The 22,415-nt window shown below is 39.8% G+C and overlaps 1 protein-coding gene across 2 annotated transcripts in view; it reads right to left on the bottom strand.

Moving 5' to 3' along the window:
• Window positions 1-18,700: 18,700 nt before the first annotated feature.
• EPC2 (enhancer of polycomb homolog 2) overlaps window positions 18,701-22,415 on the bottom strand; it is a 127,960-nt gene continuing 124,245 nt past the window's right edge. For both annotated transcript variants that reach the window (XM_027561240.1, XM_027561247.1), the window contains 2 exons: window positions 21,595-21,928; window positions 18,701-20,596 (listed from right to left, as the gene is read on the bottom strand). In XM_027561240.1, coding sequence (XP_027417041.1) covers window positions 20,524-20,596; window positions 21,595-21,928 — 407 coding nt within the window. In that variant the 3' untranslated portion in view covers window positions 18,701-20,523. The remainder of the gene's footprint in view (window positions 20,597-21,594; window positions 21,929-22,415) is intronic.

Consider the following 22,415-nt stretch of genomic DNA (forward strand, 5'->3'; position numbering starts at 1 on the left):
AGAGCAATGAGATTAAAGCACTCAGTCCTAAAGGAAAACAACCCTGAATAATCATTGGAAGGACTGATGCTGAAGCTGAAGTTCCAATACTTTGGCTACCTGATGTGAAGAGCCAACTCACTGGAAAAAACCCTGATGCTGGGAAAGACTGAAGGCAGTAGGAGAAGAGGGAGACAGAGGATGAGATTGTTGGATGGCAGTATCGACTCAATGGACACAAGGTTGAACAAAGTCTGGGAGACACTGAAGGACAGGGAAGTCTGGCATGCTGCAGTCCGTGGGGTCGCAAAGAGTCAGACATGACTTAGCAACTGAACAACAAAGAGGAATGGGTGACACAGGCAGCAAGGAAGACTCAATTCAACAACAACAAAAAGTATAACAACATCCTTCATTAAACAGATTGCGTCAAAAAAACTCATTAATTATTTTTATATTGATTACATATTGACACTCTAACATTTTGGATATATTGGTTTGAATAAAATATACTATTAAAATTCATTCCACCTGTCTTTCATATTTTTAATGTAATTTAAAGTTACATGCCCCAAATAAAGATCCTGCATGCCTAAACAAAGGCCGAAGATCCTGTGTGCCACAACTAAGACCAGGTGCAGCCAAATAAATAAAATTACCGATGTGGCTTGCATCATATTTTTACTGGACAGGGATGGCCTATATACTTAACAGTGGTTGGAAGTGAAATCTTAAAACCTGCGTCAAAAGCGGGATGCCCGAGAGGCAGTGCTAAGCAAACACACACAGTACGTGCCCTCCTCTTCTTGGAGGGTGACATGCATCCTATTGAGGGTCGGCATGTGCTCCACGGCATCTGGGGAAGAGTGGTGAGGTAGGTGGGTAGATGCTAACATAGATGGAAAAAATTTACATTCAAGTAATTTCTTGAGTGAGCAAGAGAGAAATCTACCTTATTTCCTGCACCCCAGCAACAGCCATGAGGCCCAGAAGCAATCGGCAACATTTCCCAGAAGCTGTAGACCATGAGGGTCAGTGCTCACCCAAGACCCTGGGCTCATCTTTCCTGCCCCAGACACTGTTCCCTGGACAGCCTTGTGTGGCAGAGACAAGGGACAGCAAAGAAGCACGTGGAGGACAGACGAGGATTTCAGTGGGCTGAGTGCCCGCCCCCGGGCAGCCCTCTGGCCACATGTTCCTGTGAGGCTGCCAGCCCTAGGAAGTGTGTGTGACTCAGAGATACCCTCAAGGTTAGACTTTTGGGCACTGTGGTTATAAATTAGTACAAAAGGTTTCTTGGCACTGGATCCAAGAGCCCTGGCCCTATGTCAGTTGCGGGAACACATCTCAGCTAATGGGGATGAGGGGTAAGGGGCCAGGGCTCCTGTGCCAAGGACAGAGGCTCACTACCGGGAACACTGGCAGCCTGGCTAGGGCAGGGATGGGGGCCACGCATGGAAGGGGGCCTGGCAGAGGTCTAGCGGCTGAGGTACCCCAGGCAGTGGCCGTCTGTGTACACACACACTTTGTTCAGCGGAGTGAGGAGCACCAGCCTCCGTGTGAGCATCACCTGAAATCCTGAGTCACATCCTCTGGTGAACTGGGGGTGTGGCCCCTTAAGAGTGAGTTCTCTTAAGATGGGAAAGAGAACGTGCTATGTACTCCAGAAGAGGGACTATCCTGAAAAAGGGAATGGCCTTCTCGTTCCCAATGGTACAAGCAACCCAATTCGGTTCAGTCCAATGGGTAATATTCTTGTGCCTAATATGTGCCAAGTGCTGCTGCAGAAGGCACCTGAGGTCCCCTCTGCCCTTAAATAGCTTAGAGACAGATGAGATCACCGTGTAATGCATTCAAGGGCAAACGCTGTAAAAGAGAAGAGAAGTCTGCTTCCGCAGAAGAGAAGGCTTCCTGGTGGAAATGCAAATGTCAGCAGCCCGAGAGGAGGGTATGGGTAGAGGGACTTCTAGCTGAGGGACTTGAGTACACAAAGTCCCAGAGGCAAGAAAGCGCCTGGCCCGCCATGGATTCAACACATTCATCTCTGACATGTGGATTTGTTAGTTACACTAGTGCCAAGTATGTTTTGGGCATGATCCTACCATCCTGACCGGCCCCACAGGTTACAAAGATAACAACCTAGGCAATAGCTCCCACTCATTTATTCACATAGATTCATGGGGCATCGGCAATGTATCAAGCGTGGGACTTCGTCGTTAGAAGGCAGCAACAGTCAGAGAGCCCACGGGATGTCAGGATGGTAGATGCAGAATGAAGAAGAGAATGGAGAACTGTGGGAAGGACAGGAATTGGGGGAGAGGGTATTCACTTCTGAGTTTGTGTCCTCCTTTCTCGGGCGTATGAGTGGAAAGTAAAAAGGCCCTGGCGCACGACCCTGAGAGTCTGAAAGAGAAGGAAGGTCAGAGACCCTCTTTCTTCCTTGTTTGCCACATGTCACCACTTACCACCACTTACCAGTCCTGGAAGTCCTAATTCCATACGGTCTCATGTCTTGATTCCATCTCCCACTGCCAGCTCAGGGTTCCTAGATTAAAACCACAGCCTCCTTGTTAAAAAGAGTAGAGTTTATTAAGACACAAGATTGGAAAAGACTGAGAAGTATAACAACCTTGGCCCTGATGATAGACTGGTTACTGTGCTCACTGGCCAGCATTGAAGGACGGGTGGTCAGTGTGATGAGACGGATCATGTCTGTGGCCATTGGCTATGTTGAGGTGCACTGGAGGAGCAGGGACTAGGCAGCCCCTTGGAGGTATACGCATGAGCAAGGAGAGGGAGTAAAGGTCAGGGTATCCGTTGGTGTTATGGAAAAGACAAGCAATAGGTTCATGAAGAAATCACGGTTTTTCAGGTAATTTATAAGGGCAGCAAAAACTATGCCTGGGGTAAGGCTAACAACAAATATGCAATACTATGGGTAAATTCCATTCAATACTGATCCAAGAAAACTGCCTATATAGTTTTTCTTAGAATCTAGGAAATTAATTCTACAATTCATATGGATGATATCTCTTATATGTGGAATATAAAAAAAATGATACAAATGAACTTATTTACAAAACACTGCCTCACTGACCTAGAAAACAAACATGTTTACCATGGGGAAGGATGGGAGAGAAGGATAGTTAGGGAATTTGGGATTGACATGTTTACACTGCTATATTTAAAATCGATAACCAATGAAGGACCTACTGTATAGCACAGGGAACTCTGTTCAATACTCTAATAAATGGAAAAAGAATTTGAAAAAGAATAGGTACATCTATAACTGAATCACTGTGCTGTACTCCTGAAACTAACACAACATTGTTAATCAACTATACTCCCATATAAAATAAAATTTTTTGAAAATCATATGGAAAGAAAAGTTGCAAGAATAACCAAAGTTAGTTAGAAAGTAGCAACTTTAAATTACTACATATTAAGAATCACTAAACTATAGTAATTAAAACAAAGGTGGGGACAGATGGTTAATAGTATGTGTTCTAACAATGATGAAATAATAAAACTAACAAAACTGGGAGAGAAAACTGGAATAATGATAATCTCTTGTGAAATAGCTGACAATCAAAGGATATCATTTATGGTGTAATATAAGCTAGCTTAAGTGCTTTTAGCATACAAAGGGAAAACAAAGAAAGTTATTATTGATTAAAATTGAATGTTGCAGAAGAGAAGGGCAGTAGGCAAAGGAAGACACAAGCTAATGGAATTGTTATTCATGGCAGGGAACCAATCGGTTTAAACAACCAACAGGTAGTTTAAAGAAAGAAGGAACTAAGAATATTAATTATACAAAGATTAACATGTAGAAGCAAACCACTAAAACAAAACAAAAAAATAGAAGCCTTCCTTAACACAGAGAAGGCTGCAACAACAAAAATGAACACAGAAAGCCAATCACATGATGAAATGCATGCACACACACAAATATTGAACATAAAATATGAAAGAACTGAGACAAAACATCTCTTTTATATAAAAGCATGTAAATGAGCTTAAATGATCTATTAAAAGCAATACAGGACTTTTGTGGTAATCCAATGGTCATGTACTCCCATTGCAGGGAGCATGGGCTCAATCCCTGGTCAGGGAACTAAGATACCACATGTCGCACTGCATAGCCAAATGCTGTGTTGAGGGATGAACCAAAAACAATTTTAATGATAGAGATTACAAATAAAGTGACTGGCAACACTATATCTGCCAGATATCAGTGAAAATGGTAGAGCTCCAAGGACCCATCTCACCACAGCAACAGCAAAAAAAAATTAAGCAAAAATTTTTAGAACCAACTTTGTCAACTCTGGACAACATCGGGCGAGTGAACCCTATATCAAGGAAAAGGCAGCCTAAACATGGTAGAAAGGCTTTATGGTATTTTTATGTGCCCTTGTCCCACCAACCCCTGTGGCACATCAATGGTCTTGAAGACCATGGTCCATGTTCCCAAGGTAGGACTCTGGTTCCCAAAGGAGCAGAACAACCCTTATCCGCAGGAATTACGTTTCTCTACCCTAGCCTGTCTAGGAGTTAGGATAAGGGCTGACGCGGATGTTCTGTTTTTGTTTTGCCTGAGCTGGGCCTCGCTCAGGGTAGAAAAGTGGTGGACATTCCTGAAAATATTGCGGAAAATCGTCTGCAGCTACTTGGAGCAAAAGATTACAACGAAAGCATAAAGGGCCCAAAGCTTGGGTGGAAAAGCTGGGGAGAGGGCTTTGGGAAATCAGGGAATTCAAAGAGGCCCCTCCATACAGGGAAAATTTAGAATGCCACAAACATGCCCAGGGCAGAATACACGCACAGAAAACACCTAAGAAGACCTTCAGCTTTCTCCTCTGGCTGATCTCCAGGCTGACTAAAGAGGCAGTGACGGCTAAAGAAGTGTTATAAATAGCCTAGACATTGAAGGAGTGCTCCAACGCAACGTCATTTGCAAAGATTGGGAAATGTTTGTGTTTAAAAAATTTTTTTTCTCTCTTCACTCTTTTTCAAACTTTCCCCATCCTTCACCAGGGAAGGGGATAACTAAAGGAAATCTTTATTAAAATACTAGCTGAACTCATATAAAAACAGACACCAGGGACTATACATGACAAAGAATACTGACTTTATAAATATAGTCTAGAAAAGTCACTGAATAAACAGGTACAGCTGAAAACAAGCAAGAAAAATTAACCTGAAGTGAGGGAAAACTCTGACTTCTGGAGTTACCACATTATAATATTCAAAATGTCCAGACTGCAACAAAAATGATGAAGCATGTAAAGGGACAAGAAAATATTATTCATTCCCAAAAGAAATTAACACAAACTACCCCTGAAGAGGCACAGACACTGGACTTACTAGACAAAGAAGCAGGGCAAAGGCTAACAAAGAGGTTTGTCAAGAGAACATGCTGGTCATAACAAACACCATTTGCCAACAGCACAATAGATGACTCTACACATGGATATCACCAGATAGTACTGAAACGACTGATTATATTTTTTGCAGCTGAAGATGGAGAAGCTCCATACAATTAGCAAAAACAAGACGAGGAGCTGACTGCGGCTCATATCATGAACTCCTTATTGCAAATTTCAGGCTTAAATTGAAGTACGTAGGGAAAACCACTACTTTTTGGTCATTCAGTTCAGTGCAGTTCAATCACTCAGTTGTGTCCGACTCTTTGCGGCCCCATGAACCACAGCACGCCAGGCCTCCCTGTCCATCACCAACTCCCGGAGTTCACCCAAACCCATGTCCATCGAGTTGGTGATGCCATCCAACCATCTCATCCTCTGTCATCCCCTTCTCCTCCCACCTTCAATCTTTCCCAGCATCAGGGTCTTTTCAGATGAGTCAGTTCTTTGCATCAGGTGACCAAAGTATTGGAGTTTCAGCTTCAACATCAGTCCTTCCAATGAACACTCAGGACTGATCTCCTTTAGGATAGACTGGTTGGATCTCCTTGCAGTCCAAGGAGCTCTCAAGAGTCTTCTCTAACACCACAGTTCAAAAGCATTGATTCTTAAGCACTCAGCTTTCTTTACAGTCCAACTCTCACATCCATACATGACCAGTGGAAAAACCATAGCCTTGACTAGACGGACCTTTGCTGGCAAAGTAATGTCTCTGCTTTTTAATATGCTGTCTAGGTTGGTCATAACTTTCCTTCCATTCAGGTATGACCTAAATCAAACCCCTTATGATTATACGGTAAGGATGACAAATAGATTCAAGGGATTAGATCTGGTAGACAGAGTGCCTGAAGAACTATGGACGGAAGTTAGTAACACTGTACAGGGGTTGTGACCAAAATCATTCCAAAGAAAAACAATGCAAGAAGGCAAAGTGGCTGTCTAAGGAGGCTTTACAAATAGCCAAGGAAAGAAGAAAGGTGAAAGACAAGAGAGAAAGGGAAAGATATACCCAACTGAACGAAGAGCTCCGAAGAACAGCAAGGAGAGATAAGAAGGCCTTCTCAAATGAACAATGCAAAGAAATAGAGGAAAACAACAGAATGGAAAAGATCAGAGATCTCTTTAAGAAAATTAGAGATACCAAGGGAACATTTCATGCAAACATGGGCAGGATAAAGGACAGAAATGTTAATGACCTAACAGAAGCAGAAGAGATTAAGAAGAGGCAAGAATACACAGAAGAATTACACAAAAAAAGGTCTTAATGACCCAGATAACCATGATGGTGTGCTCACTCACCTAAGAGCTCACTCACTACATCCTGGACTGTGAAAAAGGAGCCTTAGGAAGCATTACTACAAACAAAGCTAGTGAAGGTAACAGAATTCCATATGAGCTGTTTAAAAATCCTAAAAGATTATGCTGTTAAAGTGCTGCACTCTATATGTCAGCAAATTTGGAAAACTCAGCAGTGGCCACAGGACTGAAAAGGTTAGTTTTCATTCTAATCCTAAGGAAAGGCAATACCAAAGAATGTTCAAATTACTGTACAATTGTGCTCATTTCACATGCTAGCAAGGTTATGCTCAAAATCCTTCAACCTAGGTTTCAGCAGTATGTGAACCAAGAACTTCCAGATGTACAAGCCAGGTTTCAAAGAGGTAGAGGAATCAGAGATCAAATTGCCAACATTCATTAGATCATGGAGAAAGTAAGGGAGTTCCAGAAAAATATTTACTTCTGTTTCACTGACTACATTAAAGCCTTTGACTGTGTGGATCACAACAAACTGTGGAAAATTCTTAAAGAAACAGGAGTATCAGACCACCTTACCTGTCTCCTGAGAAACCTATATTTGCACCAAGAAGGAACAGTGAGAACTGGACTTGGAACAATGGACTGGTTCAAATTCGGGAAAGGAGTACAACAAGGCTGTTATTTGTCACCCTACTTATTTAATTTATGTGCAGAGTACATTGTGTGAAATGCCAGGTTGGATGAATCACAAGCTCCAATCAAGATTGCCAGGAGAAATATCAACAACCTTAGATATGCAGATGACACCATTCTAATGGCAGAAACTGAAGAGGAACTAAAGAATCCTTTCAATGAGGGAGAAAGAGATGTCAAACAGATCACAATCCAAGTCCCATGCATGAAACAGGGACTCAAAGCCGGTGCACTGGGAAACCCTGGGGGATGGGATGGGCGTCAGGACGGGGAAACATGTACACCCGTGGCTGATTCATGTCAGTGTATGGCAAAAACCACTATAATATTGTAAAGTAATTACCCTCCAATTAAAATAAATTAATTAATTTTTTAAAAAGCTGACTTAAAACTCAACATTCAAAAAACGAAGATCATGGCATTGGGTCCCATCACTTCATTTCAAACAGAAGGGGAAAAATTGGACACAGTGACAGATTTTATTTTCTTGGGCTTCAAAATCACTGCAAATGGTGATTGCAGCCATGAAATTCAAAGATGCTTGCTCCTTGGAAGGAAATTTATGACAAACCTAGACAGCATATTAAAAAGTAGAGACAGCACTTTGCCAACAAAGGTCCATTTAGTTGAAGCTATGATTTTTCACCACTTTTACCACTGCTGTTCAATATTGTGGGGCATCCCTGTTGGCACAGTGGTAAAGAATCTGCCTGCCAGTTCAGGAGATAAAGGAGACGCAGGTTTGTTTGAACCATGGGTCTGGAAGATCCCCTGGAGGAGGAAAATGGAAATCCAATTCAGTATTCTTGCCTGGAAAATTCCATGAACAGAGGAGTGTGGCGGGCTACTGTCCATGGGGTAGCAATGAATTGGACATAACTGAGTACACACACAAGCACTTAAATTGTACTAGGAGTTGCAGCCAGAGTAATTAGGCAAGGAAAAGAAACAGAAGACATCTCAATTGGAAAGAGAGAAGTAAAATCGTATCTAGTCACAGATGTTAAGCTCCTATATATATAGACAATCTCAAAGATTCCACAAAAATAAGTACTAGAGCTAATAAACAAATTCAACAGAGTTACAGGGCCTAAAATCAACGTGCAAAATTACTTGTATTTCCGTATACCAGAAACGAACAATCTGTTAAGAAAATCTCACTTAAAACAGTACCCAAAAGAATAAAATAAATTTAACCAAAGAAGTGAAAGACTTGTATGTGAAAAACTACAAAACATTGCTGAGAGAAATTAAAGAGCTAAATAGAAAGACAACCCGTGCCCTCGGACTATAAAATTTAACATTGTTACAACTGCAATACTACCCAAGAAACATACAGGTTCAATGAAGTTCCTATAAAATTCCATCACAGTCCAACAGAAATTTTTAAAAATTCCATCAGTGCAGATTTGGAAAAGCCAATCCTCAATCAAATTCATGTGGAATTGTAAAGGCCTCAGATAGTGAAAACAATCTTGAAAAAGATTTTAAAAAAAAAGTGTGGACAACTCACACTTCCTGATTCAAAACTTATTGCAATAAACAAACAAATGACCCTAAAACCCAAAAACCAAAACCATAAAACAAAACTTACTGCAAAGCAATGGTAAACAGTTTGGTAAAGGGTAGACATAAATACAGATCAATCGAATAGAATTAGGAGTCCAGAGATTGACCCATACATCTATAGCCAGATGATTTTCTGTAAGTCTCAGGACCACTCAACAGGGAAAGCAGAGTTCAACAAATGCAGCTGGGACTGGGGTATCACAAGCAAAATAATAAACTTGGTCCCCTAACTCATACCTCTTACAAAATTAACTCAAAATAGGGGCTTCCCTGGTGGCTCAGTGGTAAAGAAGCCACCTGCCAACGCAGGAGACATGGGTTCAATCTCTGGTCTGGGAATATCCCACGTGCCTCAGGGTAACTAAGCCAGTGCACTACAACTACTGAGCCAGCATTCTGGAGCCCACACATTGCAACTACTGAGCCCACGAGCCACAATTACTGAAGCCCACATGCCCTAGAGCCTGTGCTCTGCAAGAAGAGAAGCTACCTCAGTGAGAAGCCCGTGCACAGCAACTAGAGAGCAGCCCCTGCTCAGCACAACTAGAGAAAAGCAGAAGCAATGAACACCAAGTGAAAGGGAAAGTTGCTCAGGCACGTCTGACTCTGCGACCCCATAGATTACACACAGTCCATGCAATTCTCCAGGCCAGAATACTTGAGTGGGTAGCCTTTCCCTTCTGCAGAGGATCTTACCAACCCAGGGATCGAACCCAGATCTTTCACATTGCAGGTGGATTCTTTCCCAGCTGAGCCACAAGGGAAGCCCAATAAAAACCAGCACAACCAAAAATAAATAAAATTATTTTAAAAAATGAACTCAAAATATATCAATGATCTAAATATAAGAACTCACAGTCATTAAAATCTTATCAAAATACATTGGAGTAAATCTTCATGACCCTGGATTGGCAATGAATTTTTAGGTAATATACTAAAAGCACAAGTAACAAAAGAAAAAACAGATAAACTGAACTTTATCAAAATTAAAAACTCTTTGTGCATCACAAGACATTAAGAAAGTGAAAAGGTAAACTACAAAATGAGAGAAAATCTTTGCAAACATATGTGTTGTAAGGGTCTCATATCCAGAATACATAAAGAAGTCCTACAATTCAACATGAAAAGGGAAACAACTCAATTTAAAAATGAGTAAAGGACTTGAATGAATATACATTTGTCCAGAGAAGATAGACAAATAGACGACAAAAAACAAAGATGCTCAATGTCACTAGTCATTAGGAAAATGCAACTCAAAACAATGAGATACAATTGCACACACTAGGTTTATTTTTTTAAAGGAAAATATTAAGTGTTTGTGAGGATGTGGAGAAATTGGAATGCTGTACATTGCTGGAGGGAATGTAAAATGGTTTAGCTGCTGTGGAAAGCAGTGTGTTGCTTCCTCAAAAAGTTAAACATAGAATTATCATATGACCTATCAATTCCATTCTTAGTTATGTACTCAAAAGCACTGAAATGAAGCACTTAATGAATATATCAACAAAGGAGTGTATAAACAAATTGTTGTATATACTTACACAATATTACGCAGCCATAGAAAGGTATGAAGTACTGGTATATACTACGATGTATATATACCTTAAAAGCATTATGCTAAGTGAAAGAAGCCAGACGCAAAGGTCACATATGGTTCCAATTATGTAAAATATCTTGAATATCCATAGAGACAGAAAACAGATTGATGGTTGCCGGGGCTAGAGAAAGAGGGAATTGTGAGTAACTGCTTGATGGCTACAGGGTTTCCTTTTGGGGTGCTGAAATGTCTGGAACTAGATGGACATGGCAGTGACACAATACTGAATTGTATACTAAATACCACTGAACTGTTCACTTTAAAATGGTTAAGTTTAAGATGTGAATGTCATCTCAGGAAAAAAAAATCGTAGAATTCAAACATAAAGTAGGAAGGGGTCTGTGCCTTACTATCAGGTGGGGTAGAATGTAGACATCTAAAGTATCACTAATTTCAAGCCACACAGTTTTAAGGGTCTCTAATCTATGAAATGTTCTGAATGTTCATTAGTAACAAGGCCATCTGAAATTTTTGAACAGAACTTATAACTAAGAGCTGGAAATCACTTAAACAAGCATTTGTTGGATCAAGATTATGAATGTTCGTTAAGCACACAGGATTAGTCCCGCCTTCTGGGGTTAGTCCCAGATTGGGCACCATGTAGTTCTGGGTAAGCTTCTTCAGCTGGCTGCCTTTGTTTCTTTAAATAAGAAGTTAAACCTTTCTTTAAAAGAGAAGGTTGGACAAGATTATCAGTAGGCTGTTAATTTTTTTTTTTTAGTTACTAATATAAAAAGTCTATGCAATCTGTTCTCCAAAACAGAGTATAAAAAGGTGAAAAGTCTTTGTTAAAGGGCTACTTTTCATAAACACCAAAACAAATCTCACCCACAAGTGATGGAGGTTGGAGACAACAGTACTTTCTAAAGCAGCCAGGAGAGGATGATTTACAGATGAAAAATTAGTCCCAAGTCAAGCCACATCTGGAAGAGAAATGATGTCAAACATCAATAGCTGGGTACAAATGTTACTTCTATGTTTTGACAAACATCTGATGTGGCTTTGGTGTGAGCAAGAATTCTCTCTCCAAAATAGCTTAAATGAAAAGCTCTGATAACGCACAACATTCCTGGTGTGTTGAAACCTGATTTTTTTTGTTTTTGGACAAAAATACACCTGGAAAACACAGTGTATAAAGAAATAGTGATTAGTCAACACCCCAGGTATGAGACTTACAGTGATTATTGATGAATAAATATTTCTAGCTCACAATGACAAAACTAGCAGCTGCCCAATCTGCTCCCTGGTTTTCTTATACTTGAGCACAGCTGCTAATTTTGTATAAATATAAGCAGAAAAATAGCTTTTGGAAATCTTAAAACAAAGCCTATTTTATGCCACTATCCACCCACAACCATCTGTCAGGCTCTGGATTAAAGATGACAGCAACGTCCTAAGGAAGCTTTAGGGGGAAAAACAGTTTCTGAGGTTATGGGTCAATCATTTTAAGCATAGTTAAACTACTTTAGACTGCAAATGTTTGTTTAATAAGTCCAAGAGAAATAAAACTAAGTTTAGTGGTCACATTTTGGTTTAAAATAACAATAAAAAGAATAAAAAGTAAATTTTTTTATTCTGAAAAATAATTGTTACTCATTCACTTATTTATTCAACGAATATTTCAACAACTACCATGTGCCAGGCTCTATACTGAGTGCAGGAAATACAACAGATATCCGGTGCTTGACATCATGAGGCACATGAGCAGATGAAAGGACAAATATAATATAAAATATTTCCTTTATATCACTCACAGATAAGGGACTAGGATAGAAAATAACAGAGGACAGCCAGAGAGCACCTCTCTGAAAAGGGGATCCTTGAGGGCTAAAAGATGAGAAGGAGCTGGCTAATATGCAGAGAGGAGTACTCTAGGCAGAAGGAATGCCCATGTGCAAAGGCACTGAGGCAGGAAATTAACTTGTTAAAGTCTGGACCAGATCCTTAGTGGGCTCAAGTGTCGTGAGGTGAGAAAGCAATATGGATGAGTTTGAAGAAGGCAGCACAAGACACGAGAGATCTTACAGTCACGGCAGGATCTTAGATTTTAAATGCAATGAGAAGCAATGGGAGGGTTTTAGGAGACAACTAAGATAATCTGATTTCTGAAGGATAACACTGGCTACTACATGAATTGACTGGAAATAGGCAAGAATAGAGGTGGGAAGAAGTGCTGCTGCGGTGCAGAGAGAAATAGATGAACTCAATATACATTTTGGAGCTCAGGTCCAAAGACTTGTGAATGGAATGTACTAGGGGTTGGGGTGAGGAAGGGGGGAATCAAGATGACTCTTTGATGTCGTATCTGAGATGGCAAAGACTGGGGCGACTGGTGGAAACATACAGGCAAAAGCACGTGGTAAGTTTGGGCATGTCTGTGACTTTCAGGTGTTGGCATCAACAAAGCACTGGATATAAAAGAATGGAATTCAGAGCACAGTTCTGGGATAAAGACAGCATACAAATCCATGGCAGGGAAGAGTAGAGAGAAAAAGAGAAGTCCCAAATGCTGTGCAAATACTAGGCAAGCAAAATTCTCCTTAGACGGTTTCTTAAGAACAGTAGCTTTGTCCATGTGGTCGAATACCACAGTAATATACAACTAGAAAGCACAGACTGACAACCCATGGTCTAAACCAGGGGCCCCCAACTTTTGGGCCAAGGACCAGTACCTCTCTGTCAGATCAGTGACAGCATTAGATTAGAAATAAAGTGCAGAATAAATATGATGCATTTGAATCATTCCGAAACCTTGCCCCCACCCCTTGACCCCCAGTACCTGGAAAAACTGTCTTCCACAAAATTGGTCTCCGGTGCCAAAAAGGTTGGGGACTGCTGATCTAAACAACCTGAAAGTACCTAACACTGGTGGCAACTGAGCATTTGAAAAGTGATGATTAGACCATCATGGGGGTTGGGGGGTGGGGAGTGGGGAGTGTGTGTGTGTGGGTATGTGGGGATACCATTCTCTCTCTGGGCATGCTGATGTTCTGAGGGTGATCTGAGGACTTAAGAGTGCTTGAGATAGTATGATGTGAGGTACACTTCTGAATTGCTACAGAGAATTTACACAGCCACAATTTTCATCTGTGATAACCTGCAATGCAGAATTATTTTTTAAAGCATATGATCTCAAAATTTTAAAGGAAGCATGTTTTAAGCTTCTATATTTCTAGTGAGCCATGGAGCTCACTTAGTGAGAGGCATTCTCTGTACGCTCTTGGAGCTAATGGGACTGAGCAAATAATTTAACCCTCCCTTATTATAACAGCTAAGGAAATAAATTTTGAGCTTTTCTATAAAGTTACTTATCCATGGTCACAACTAATGAACAGAAAGATTAGAGTAGTCATTCCCAACCTTAGCTGCAATCAGCAAACACCATTTGGTCAATTTACAAAAAATCATTGACCAACCAATCATATAAGCAAGCAAACAAGATATGGTATCCCAAACCACTTGGAAATTCTGTCAGTCTGGGTAAGACCCACACATTTGTGCTTTTAAAAGCTCTCCTGGGAGCTTCTGATGGCTAGAAGGACTATACAGGGCTTGAGCCTAGGCTTTCCGATCCATAGCTCATTACCTTTAGCTCCTCTTTACCAACCCAAACCACCCATCCCTACCAACCTGCCCTCTATCTCTGCAGTTCTTCTGAAGGAAACTAGAGCCCCCTGGATCCAGATCTTCCTCCTAGATAGCTACCAATCTCTTTCTCCACCTCCTCCTCCCTCAACTTTCCCACTGGCCTCATAGTTTTGCTATTCACACTTCATTCCACTACTCTTTCTCTAGCTGGTTTCATCCACCCAGTTTCCACAAGGCCTTCGTACTGATGCTGGCCAGTTTATCTCCAGCCTGGATCTGATCCCCTGCCCAATAGCCAGGCCTGTGGGATTTATGACTTACTTACAAAATAACAAAATGTTTGCATTAGTGTTAAATTGTTTACCTACAAAGATATGTAGTTTTCTTGATGTTAATCCAAGGTATACTGAGATGGGGAGACTGGGATGAGTGGCAGTGGGATGCAATTCAACCAATGACAGATGTGCACATACACACTTAGGGTGGCCCTGTAATTCCTATCCCCCAGTGCTTAACTTATGCCTTTGTCCAATCCCCAATCACTGAGTATGGGCAAGGCATGTGACTTACTTCTAAGATATAGAGTATGGGATTTTATGGATGGGACTAAGGTCTTTAATCAGCTGACTAAGCTAATCAAAGCAGACCAGACAGCAAGAATTTGATTATAGACCAGTCTTTCACGAAAGCCTAGGTCTTCCCTGAAGCAAGACTTGGCATGCAGCAGAAGCTCTCTTCCATAGCTAGCTTTGAAGAAGCAAATCATTAGAACGCTATAGCCACAGGCAAGTGAATTCTGTCTACAACCTGAGGGACCTGACAAAGTAGATCCTCCCCTATTTAAGCCTCCAGAGAACACAAGAGCAGCTGCCACCTTGATTTCAGCTTTGTGGACTCCCACCCCACAATGTAACGTGTGTGATGTTCATATTACTTATCATTCAGCAGTAGACAATACAGACATCTCATGTGAAAAGCTGAAACCTTGTATCTTGGCTATTCCTAATGTGGGCTTACTTGTGAGACTCGGGAGCTGTGTGTGCCCATGAACACCAGCGGCCCTGGGACTGAGCAGAGGAAGAGCACAGTGTTCTTCTATATGCGAATGGTTAAAGGTCTTCAACAATGGCAAATGTCATTGGTTTAGAACGTGCTGTTCATCAGATCAACAGAGCTGCAGATACACTGCAGGTGAAATAATTTTTTCGTGATTGGAGTCAAGTTCTCTTGTTCTAGCAGTGGAAGGTAAGTTCAGAATTCTAGGCTCTCCTGAGGATAACAGGTGTCCACTCCACAGCAGAGTCAGTGTTCAGAGATATTTTATCATCTCGACCTGCAATGTTACTGTACTCAGTCAGCCAGGGAAGAAGCAGTTTTGCTCAAATATATGGTATCACCAGAGAAGTTTCATGAGAATAAAAACACATCTTTAATTACACACAGAACTCTTAATCTTGATACAAGATCCCATTTTGAGGCAGCCCATGCCTAGAATCCTGTGTCAAGTAAATTACTGCTAAAGATGTATGTGGCTCAGTGTTACCTTCCTCTTCCCTGTTAAAATGTCAAGCTTTGCAGTATTAGCTTCCTTAGTGGCTCAGTTGGTAAAGAATCCACCTGTAATGCAGGACACACAGGTTTGATCTCCAGGTTGGAAAGATCCCCTGCAGAAGGAAATGGCAACCCAACTCCAGTATTCTCTCCTGGGAAATCTCCTGGACAGAGGAGCTTGGTGGTCAAGAGTTTATGGGGTCACAAAGAGCTGGACACAACTTAGCAACTAAACCACCCACCACCACAGCAGAAATAAGAAACAATTCCCCTTTCAGATTAACAGGAGACATGGTAGGAAGGCACATAGGGTCTGATCTGGTATTGACCCTTCTGAATGGTGCTGGTAAGCCTAAGGACACTGACAATGGAATGGAAAGCAAGGGAGCCATCCAGGGAGGGAAGAGGGGTGAGGGAAATTTGATTCCTATGGCATCAGAGCTGGCAGATTTCAGAGGTCATCTAATTCCACCCATGTGTCCTATGATAACAAGTTCAGAGACATGAAGATAAAGATGATAAAATCACAAGCCAATTAATGGTAGAGAAACGATTAAAGCCCAGCTCAACAAATTCTGATATTCTACTGCACTGTGTAGTCTGTCCTGTTTTCCTGAGTTTGCCTCCTCCAAAAATAAAATTCTTGTGCCCTTCTGAGACTTGTACTCAAAGAAGTTGATTAGAATTCTTAGTTCTGCACAAGCTAGGTTGCATTATATGATGTAATCCAACTGTCAATATTTTACAGTCATTGATGACAATAAGGACTTAAACTACTAACGGCATGCTGGGCCTTAGCTCCCACATCCTTGGTGAGAAGCCAATGACATGCTGGCCACATGCACACTTGCACCAAGCTTGTCAGTGTGGTCTCCTTTATAGAGTTTTAGGAAATTGCTCATCTTACAGATGGGGAAAGCAAGGTTCAGAAAAGGCTACTCTCAGCCAAGTCCTGGCCCAGACCCAGCTTCCAAAGCCTTGTGCTGGTTGAGAGCTTTCACACTTACCGGCTAAGTCTGGCAGACAGAGGAGTATAAACCGAAAGGCTGGGTTTGCGCGATCGATGGCTAGAAGCCACAGGTGGATCTAATGGACTCAGTCTGGGAAGCAAAACACAAACATTAATTGCCAGGTGCTGTAAGAATGGAGGAGGTTGTTTTCTAGATGAAATTTAAAACTCTGCTATACAGATACTGCCAATAAGTGGACTAACAAGTCCAGTAAGTAGTCCTCTGAAGGGTACATCCTTCTTAAAGATAGGAGGCCAATGTTAAAAGTGTGGTGACTATACCGAAGTCTAATTCCTGGCTTAGTAACTTATCAGCTGTGTGACATAAGGCAAGTTAACTTCTCTAAATGTCATTTTCCTGATCTGTAAAATGGGTAAAATAATAATAGTACTTCACACAACTGTTAGGACTAAATGAAAGTCACTGAGAGAGAACTGTCATGCTCCATAATGTTTGCTGTTATTATGTTGTGGTTAATGACGAAAAACATCTGTTTAACAGAATAAAATATTCAGAATTATTACCCTTAACCTTTTGAAATGTATGTTTGCCAAGTTGATTAAGGGGCAACTCAGTCAAAGGTAATGGCACCCCACTCCCAGTACTCTTGCCTGGAAAAATCCCATGGACGGAGGAGCCTGGTAGGCTGCAGTCCATGGGGTCACTAAGAGTCGGACACGACTGGGCGACTTCACTTTCACGCACTGGAGAAGGAAATGGCAACCCACTCCAGTGTTCTTGCCTGGAGAATCCCAGGGACGGTGGAGCCTGATGGGCTGCCGTCTATGGGGTCGCACAGAGTCGGACACGACTGAAGCGACTTAGCAGCAGCAGCAGCAGTCAAAGGTGCATTACCAGCCAATAAAATTTGTTCTAAATATAGCATCATTCAACTCAAATACAGTAGTACATACAAGGGAGACATTTCTGAAATACTATTTCTCCTTATTACTCTTCCCCCTTTCCCCCAAGAAAACAATCCTGCAATTAAAAACAAAAACAAAAAAAACTACTAAGCACAGTTACAATTACTCTAGTCAACATTAAAAAAAAAAAAACAGAATGGTGTGTGTACTATACGTATTTTAAAGATGTGCCTTCTAGATATCTTAATTTTTCCCTTGGGCTTTTGCAAAAGAAATATATGCAACATATCTTCAAATATACTTAGAGCTATATCATAATAATTTATCTAATTAATCATAATGATGATTTTGAATTACCAGGGAAGGAAGGGTACTCTAGGAAAGCAGAAAAAGGCAGTTTGTAACTATTTTTACCTATACTTAATTACAAGATATCCCAGCCATGAGTTACCCACTTTGTTTAAAAAATCACCCAACAACCAACCGACCTATTACCCATCCCATCAGAAAACATATTCCAAGGACTTTATAAGCTTACTGAACTATTAGTTTAATCACAAAAACCAAGAAATGGTGGAACTGCCCAGTGGAGGGCCTGTGTAAAAATAAACTATTCTTGGGACTTCCCTGGTGGTTCAATGATTGAGAATCTGCCTTCCAATGCAGGGCACATAGGTCTGATCCCTTGTTGGGGAACTAAGATCCCGCATACCATGGGGCTAAGTCTGCATGCTGCAACGAAGACCTAGCGCAGTCAAAAAAATAAAAATAAACAAACTAAGCTTCAACTTGATAATGTAAAAACAAGTATCTGTCACTTAAGTTTTGAAAAGCATTGGAAAAATGTATGTGTAAGTAACGGAAATGATACCTGTGAAACAGCTACAACCCCATGAAAATAAGGCCTATTTTTCTATTTTACTTAAAAAACAAAACTTATCAGCTTTTGATGAATTCTGAATCCGCCACATCTCCAGAAACTGTAGACAGTTTTTTGTTTTATATTATTTATAACATGTGTATCACAAGGCAACTTCGTTTCATGCTTTACTTTTGTGAAATGGAAATAAAACTTTTTTCTGAAATCAGCACTAAAGTTGTTTTGAGTTAATAGCAAGGAGATACATCCAACTAAAAGCAGAATGAATACAGTCAAACTACATATCAAATCAAAATTATTTTCTTTATATCATCAGCAATGAGTAACTCCAGAGGTAGTATGGCAGAAATGAGCATGGATCCTATCAGGTCACAACCAACGAAGAAATTAAATTTATTTTTTCCTATGGTTTTGACTATAAATTGCTTTACATATTTAGGACCTGAATAAAAACCACTCTCAGCAGAAATCTTGGCCATTAATTCAACTGACATATCAATTTACAACCTTTAGGACTGCAGATATAAAAAATGTAAAGTATAAAATTATGTAGTTTGAAATGGTTTTAATCATATTCATTAAAAATATTTCCCAGTACTTACTTGACAAAACCCCCTTGCAATATAATCTAAACTTTTATTTATAAAATGAGGCTCACTTATGAGATTTCATTGAATGTTACACTGCAAATTACTTACATTCTGTAAAATATTTTAAGAACTTTTCCCTATCAAAGGTAGTTTATATTGGATTATCTGAAACCCAATAGTGCCCACAGATGAGCTTCTTATAGTTCTTTTCATTAATGCTTGGAAAGCACTGTGAAAATGAAAAGTGCTGTTAAGTGCTATCATCTCCCTTAAATTTTCACTTACACTGAGTGCACATTGTGAAATAAACACATATGCAGCATGTCCATGTTTGATATGTATTTTTATTTCCCTGCAGTTTTCACTTATCAAGAACAAGTAACAGGGAAAGTTGTCTGAACTAGTGCATAAACAAACATTCTGAAACACCACTACACGTATCTAATATACAAGAACCGTATAAAAAAAGTCACTAAAACACTACACTATGAAGGTGTCCAACGCTTACAGTCAGACTTTTTCCAACCCGTTACTTGCCTTGTAGCCACAGGAAATCTCTCCAAAATTGAAAAGACAATCTTGCCACAACCCTCCCCCCCTCCCAACACCTGGGATGGCTCGATATCTAGACTTCCAATAATTATTGCAATGATATAATGCAATACATACCTGGTAAAATATCCTTTATGTGGTGTGTTACAGTTTTAAAGCCAGTTAAAATATGCAGTCTTCGGATAAAATGTAATCCTTGAAAATTTTTCATACCTGCACAGTTTAAATGTACTAGATGCATAATTTTTCCTAGTCCTTTTTTTCTGTGTAATCATTTTTTATAAACTGGTATTATAAATAGAAATATACATTCAAAATATATGGAAAAGTGAGTCACTACATTAAATTTGCATGTATCGATCCATCCCTTTCCCCTGCACAGTAATAGAAAATACTATTTTGCCTTGAACTTCATATTTGACAGTGAAATGCCACTAAAGTATTTACCAAAAAGTCCATCTAGTCAAATTGTGAAACAAAATGAACCAAGTGAAAACTTTACAGTTCCTTTAGAAAAAAATTACAAGAATTTCATTTCCTAGCTATGAATCTTTAACTTTTTAGACACAAAGTTGGATTTATTTTTACAAGATACAAAATGTAAACATGGCAAAATAAATAGTTAAAACAAGTGATGCAGGATCCCATTTCATGCTCATGATCCCATTAAAGAATTATTTTTTAAAATCCATTCAGTTGCAAATTCAAGTGCAAAAGCATGATGATGAATATCTACTATTCAAGTAACAGAAATAATATTGATGATACAAATAAACTATTTTACAAGGTAGTGATTTTCCCAATTTTACAAAATATACATCATATATCGATTTAACATCCGATATACTATAGTCCATTTAGGTCCATTGTTATGCTCTGTGATCCACAGAGTTTCGCCTTTTGCATTCAGCTGGAATATGAATGACTGCACACCATCAGCACAGGTCAAAGCCACATGTTTTAGGTTATGTCACTTCCATAGCTACTGTTGTCTCTGCTATTCCATTTAAACCCAATCTTTCTGGTTCATGGTTCTCTCTATAATAAGGCAAAGAGTAAAATAAACATTAATACTCTCTAGAATATGATGTTTCTCATTTAGTAGTTACAGATGCGTTTTATATAATTACAACTAAACATACTGCACAAGAACATCTCCCATTTTTACAATTTCCATACAGGAATGAGGAAAAGTTTTCTTTAGTTAAGAAATCCTATGAACTTGATTATAATTATTTACTTAGGAAAAACAGCAACTTAACAGTATTTCAGTAGCAGTCAATGATAAATTACTTATGAAACATATAGCACAGGACAATTCAAGCTTTTTACAATAGACAAAGCATATGATGCTCATAAGTAATAATAATGAGGAACACAATATTACTTAAATTACTTTCCACTACAGTTTAATTTTACAGGTTTATGATCATGTAGTTATTAATCTATGCAGATCAATTTTTTTGATTCACTGTTTGCATGTATTAGTGTCATAGAAAGAAAAAAGCAATCTGAAATACATTATCATAGATTTAGTTAATTCCAGGATATTCTCAGTTCTAAAATATACACAGAATAATTTACTTTCCCTTTGGGTATAATGTTAAAAAAATACAAATTTGATTTGAAAACTAAAGCTCTGAAAACTAACAATAACTCTAGCCTGCCAGACTGCCTAAAGTACAAAGAAGAAATCTAAGAATAACTGAAGCTGATGTATTTTTTCAGTTTGATGGTTCCCAAGTTGATGTGGACTATCCTTCCCCTTTTTTTTAAATAGCAGTTCTGATTGGCATTTAAACATTCTACTAGGGACCTTAAACAAATGATCTAAGTCACACAGCTTTAGACTAAGCAGATATTCAATATCTGTTAAAAAGCAAGTCAATCAGTTGACAAGACATCTATGGCTTGAGCAGTAAAATAAAAAAAAGGAAAAGTCTTTTCCTCCCACAGGATCTGAGCCAGCAGAAAGAGACAGAATGACATCTGAAATACACACACACACACACACGCACACACGCACACACACACACCTGGCTATGCTGCTGATGGCACTGCTAGGAGTAACCTTTGGCACTCTGTCCATACTGGCAGCAACTGTGGCAAGTTTTAAGGCTGTTGGCGATGGTGCTGAAGTCCGTGTATTGATATGCACATTGACTGGAGAAACAACACTGACGTTATTGAGGTGCACTGCATTTGTCAGGCAGGAATTGTTCATGGGAAGTGTTTGAGGACTGCTTGTGCACAATGCTGGGATTAAGTGGTTTGTAGTGGTGTGGCCAACTGTCCTTACAAGTTGTACAGCTGAAATCCCTGGGCTGGATGATAAAGCCATATTGGTGGAGTATAATGTTTTAGAGGTTCCTGAAGGAGAAGAAGAAAAAAATTGTTCAACTCATGAGACATTAATTAAACTCTAAAAAATTAGGAGTTTAAAAATAAAAAGAAATGCAAACATTTGTAATCTAATTAAATCTCTGAAGAGAGTTTCTAATCGATAACTACAACATATTCATCTTTACAATCCCAAAGATACCCTCTTCCTACTAGCCTGCATAAAACGGTTTTGCAAAGTATTCTGCTGCCTTCATATATGGACACTGTGTAACAGGACAGAGAGGTCTTCTGGAGACTGAGGGCAGGTGGAGATGAAAACTGGACTTCCATTAGAATTTATACAAGGAAGAACACCAGTAAGGAAGGGGAATCACAATCACAGGTATATGGAACAGCAAGTGGAAAACCCTAGGGTCTGAGCAGAAGTTAAAGGCTGATAGGAAGAACAAATCTTTGAGGACTCAGGGTAGTATGAAGTGGAAATAGTGTCACAGCAATACTGTATTTCACAAGG

This window comes from Bos indicus x Bos taurus, chromosome 2 (genome assembly GCF_003369695.1).
Source record: "Bos indicus x Bos taurus breed Angus x Brahman F1 hybrid chromosome 2, Bos_hybrid_MaternalHap_v2.0, whole genome shotgun sequence".
In the NCBI taxonomy this organism is placed as follows: domain Eukaryota; kingdom Metazoa; phylum Chordata; class Mammalia; order Artiodactyla; family Bovidae; genus Bos; species Bos indicus x Bos taurus.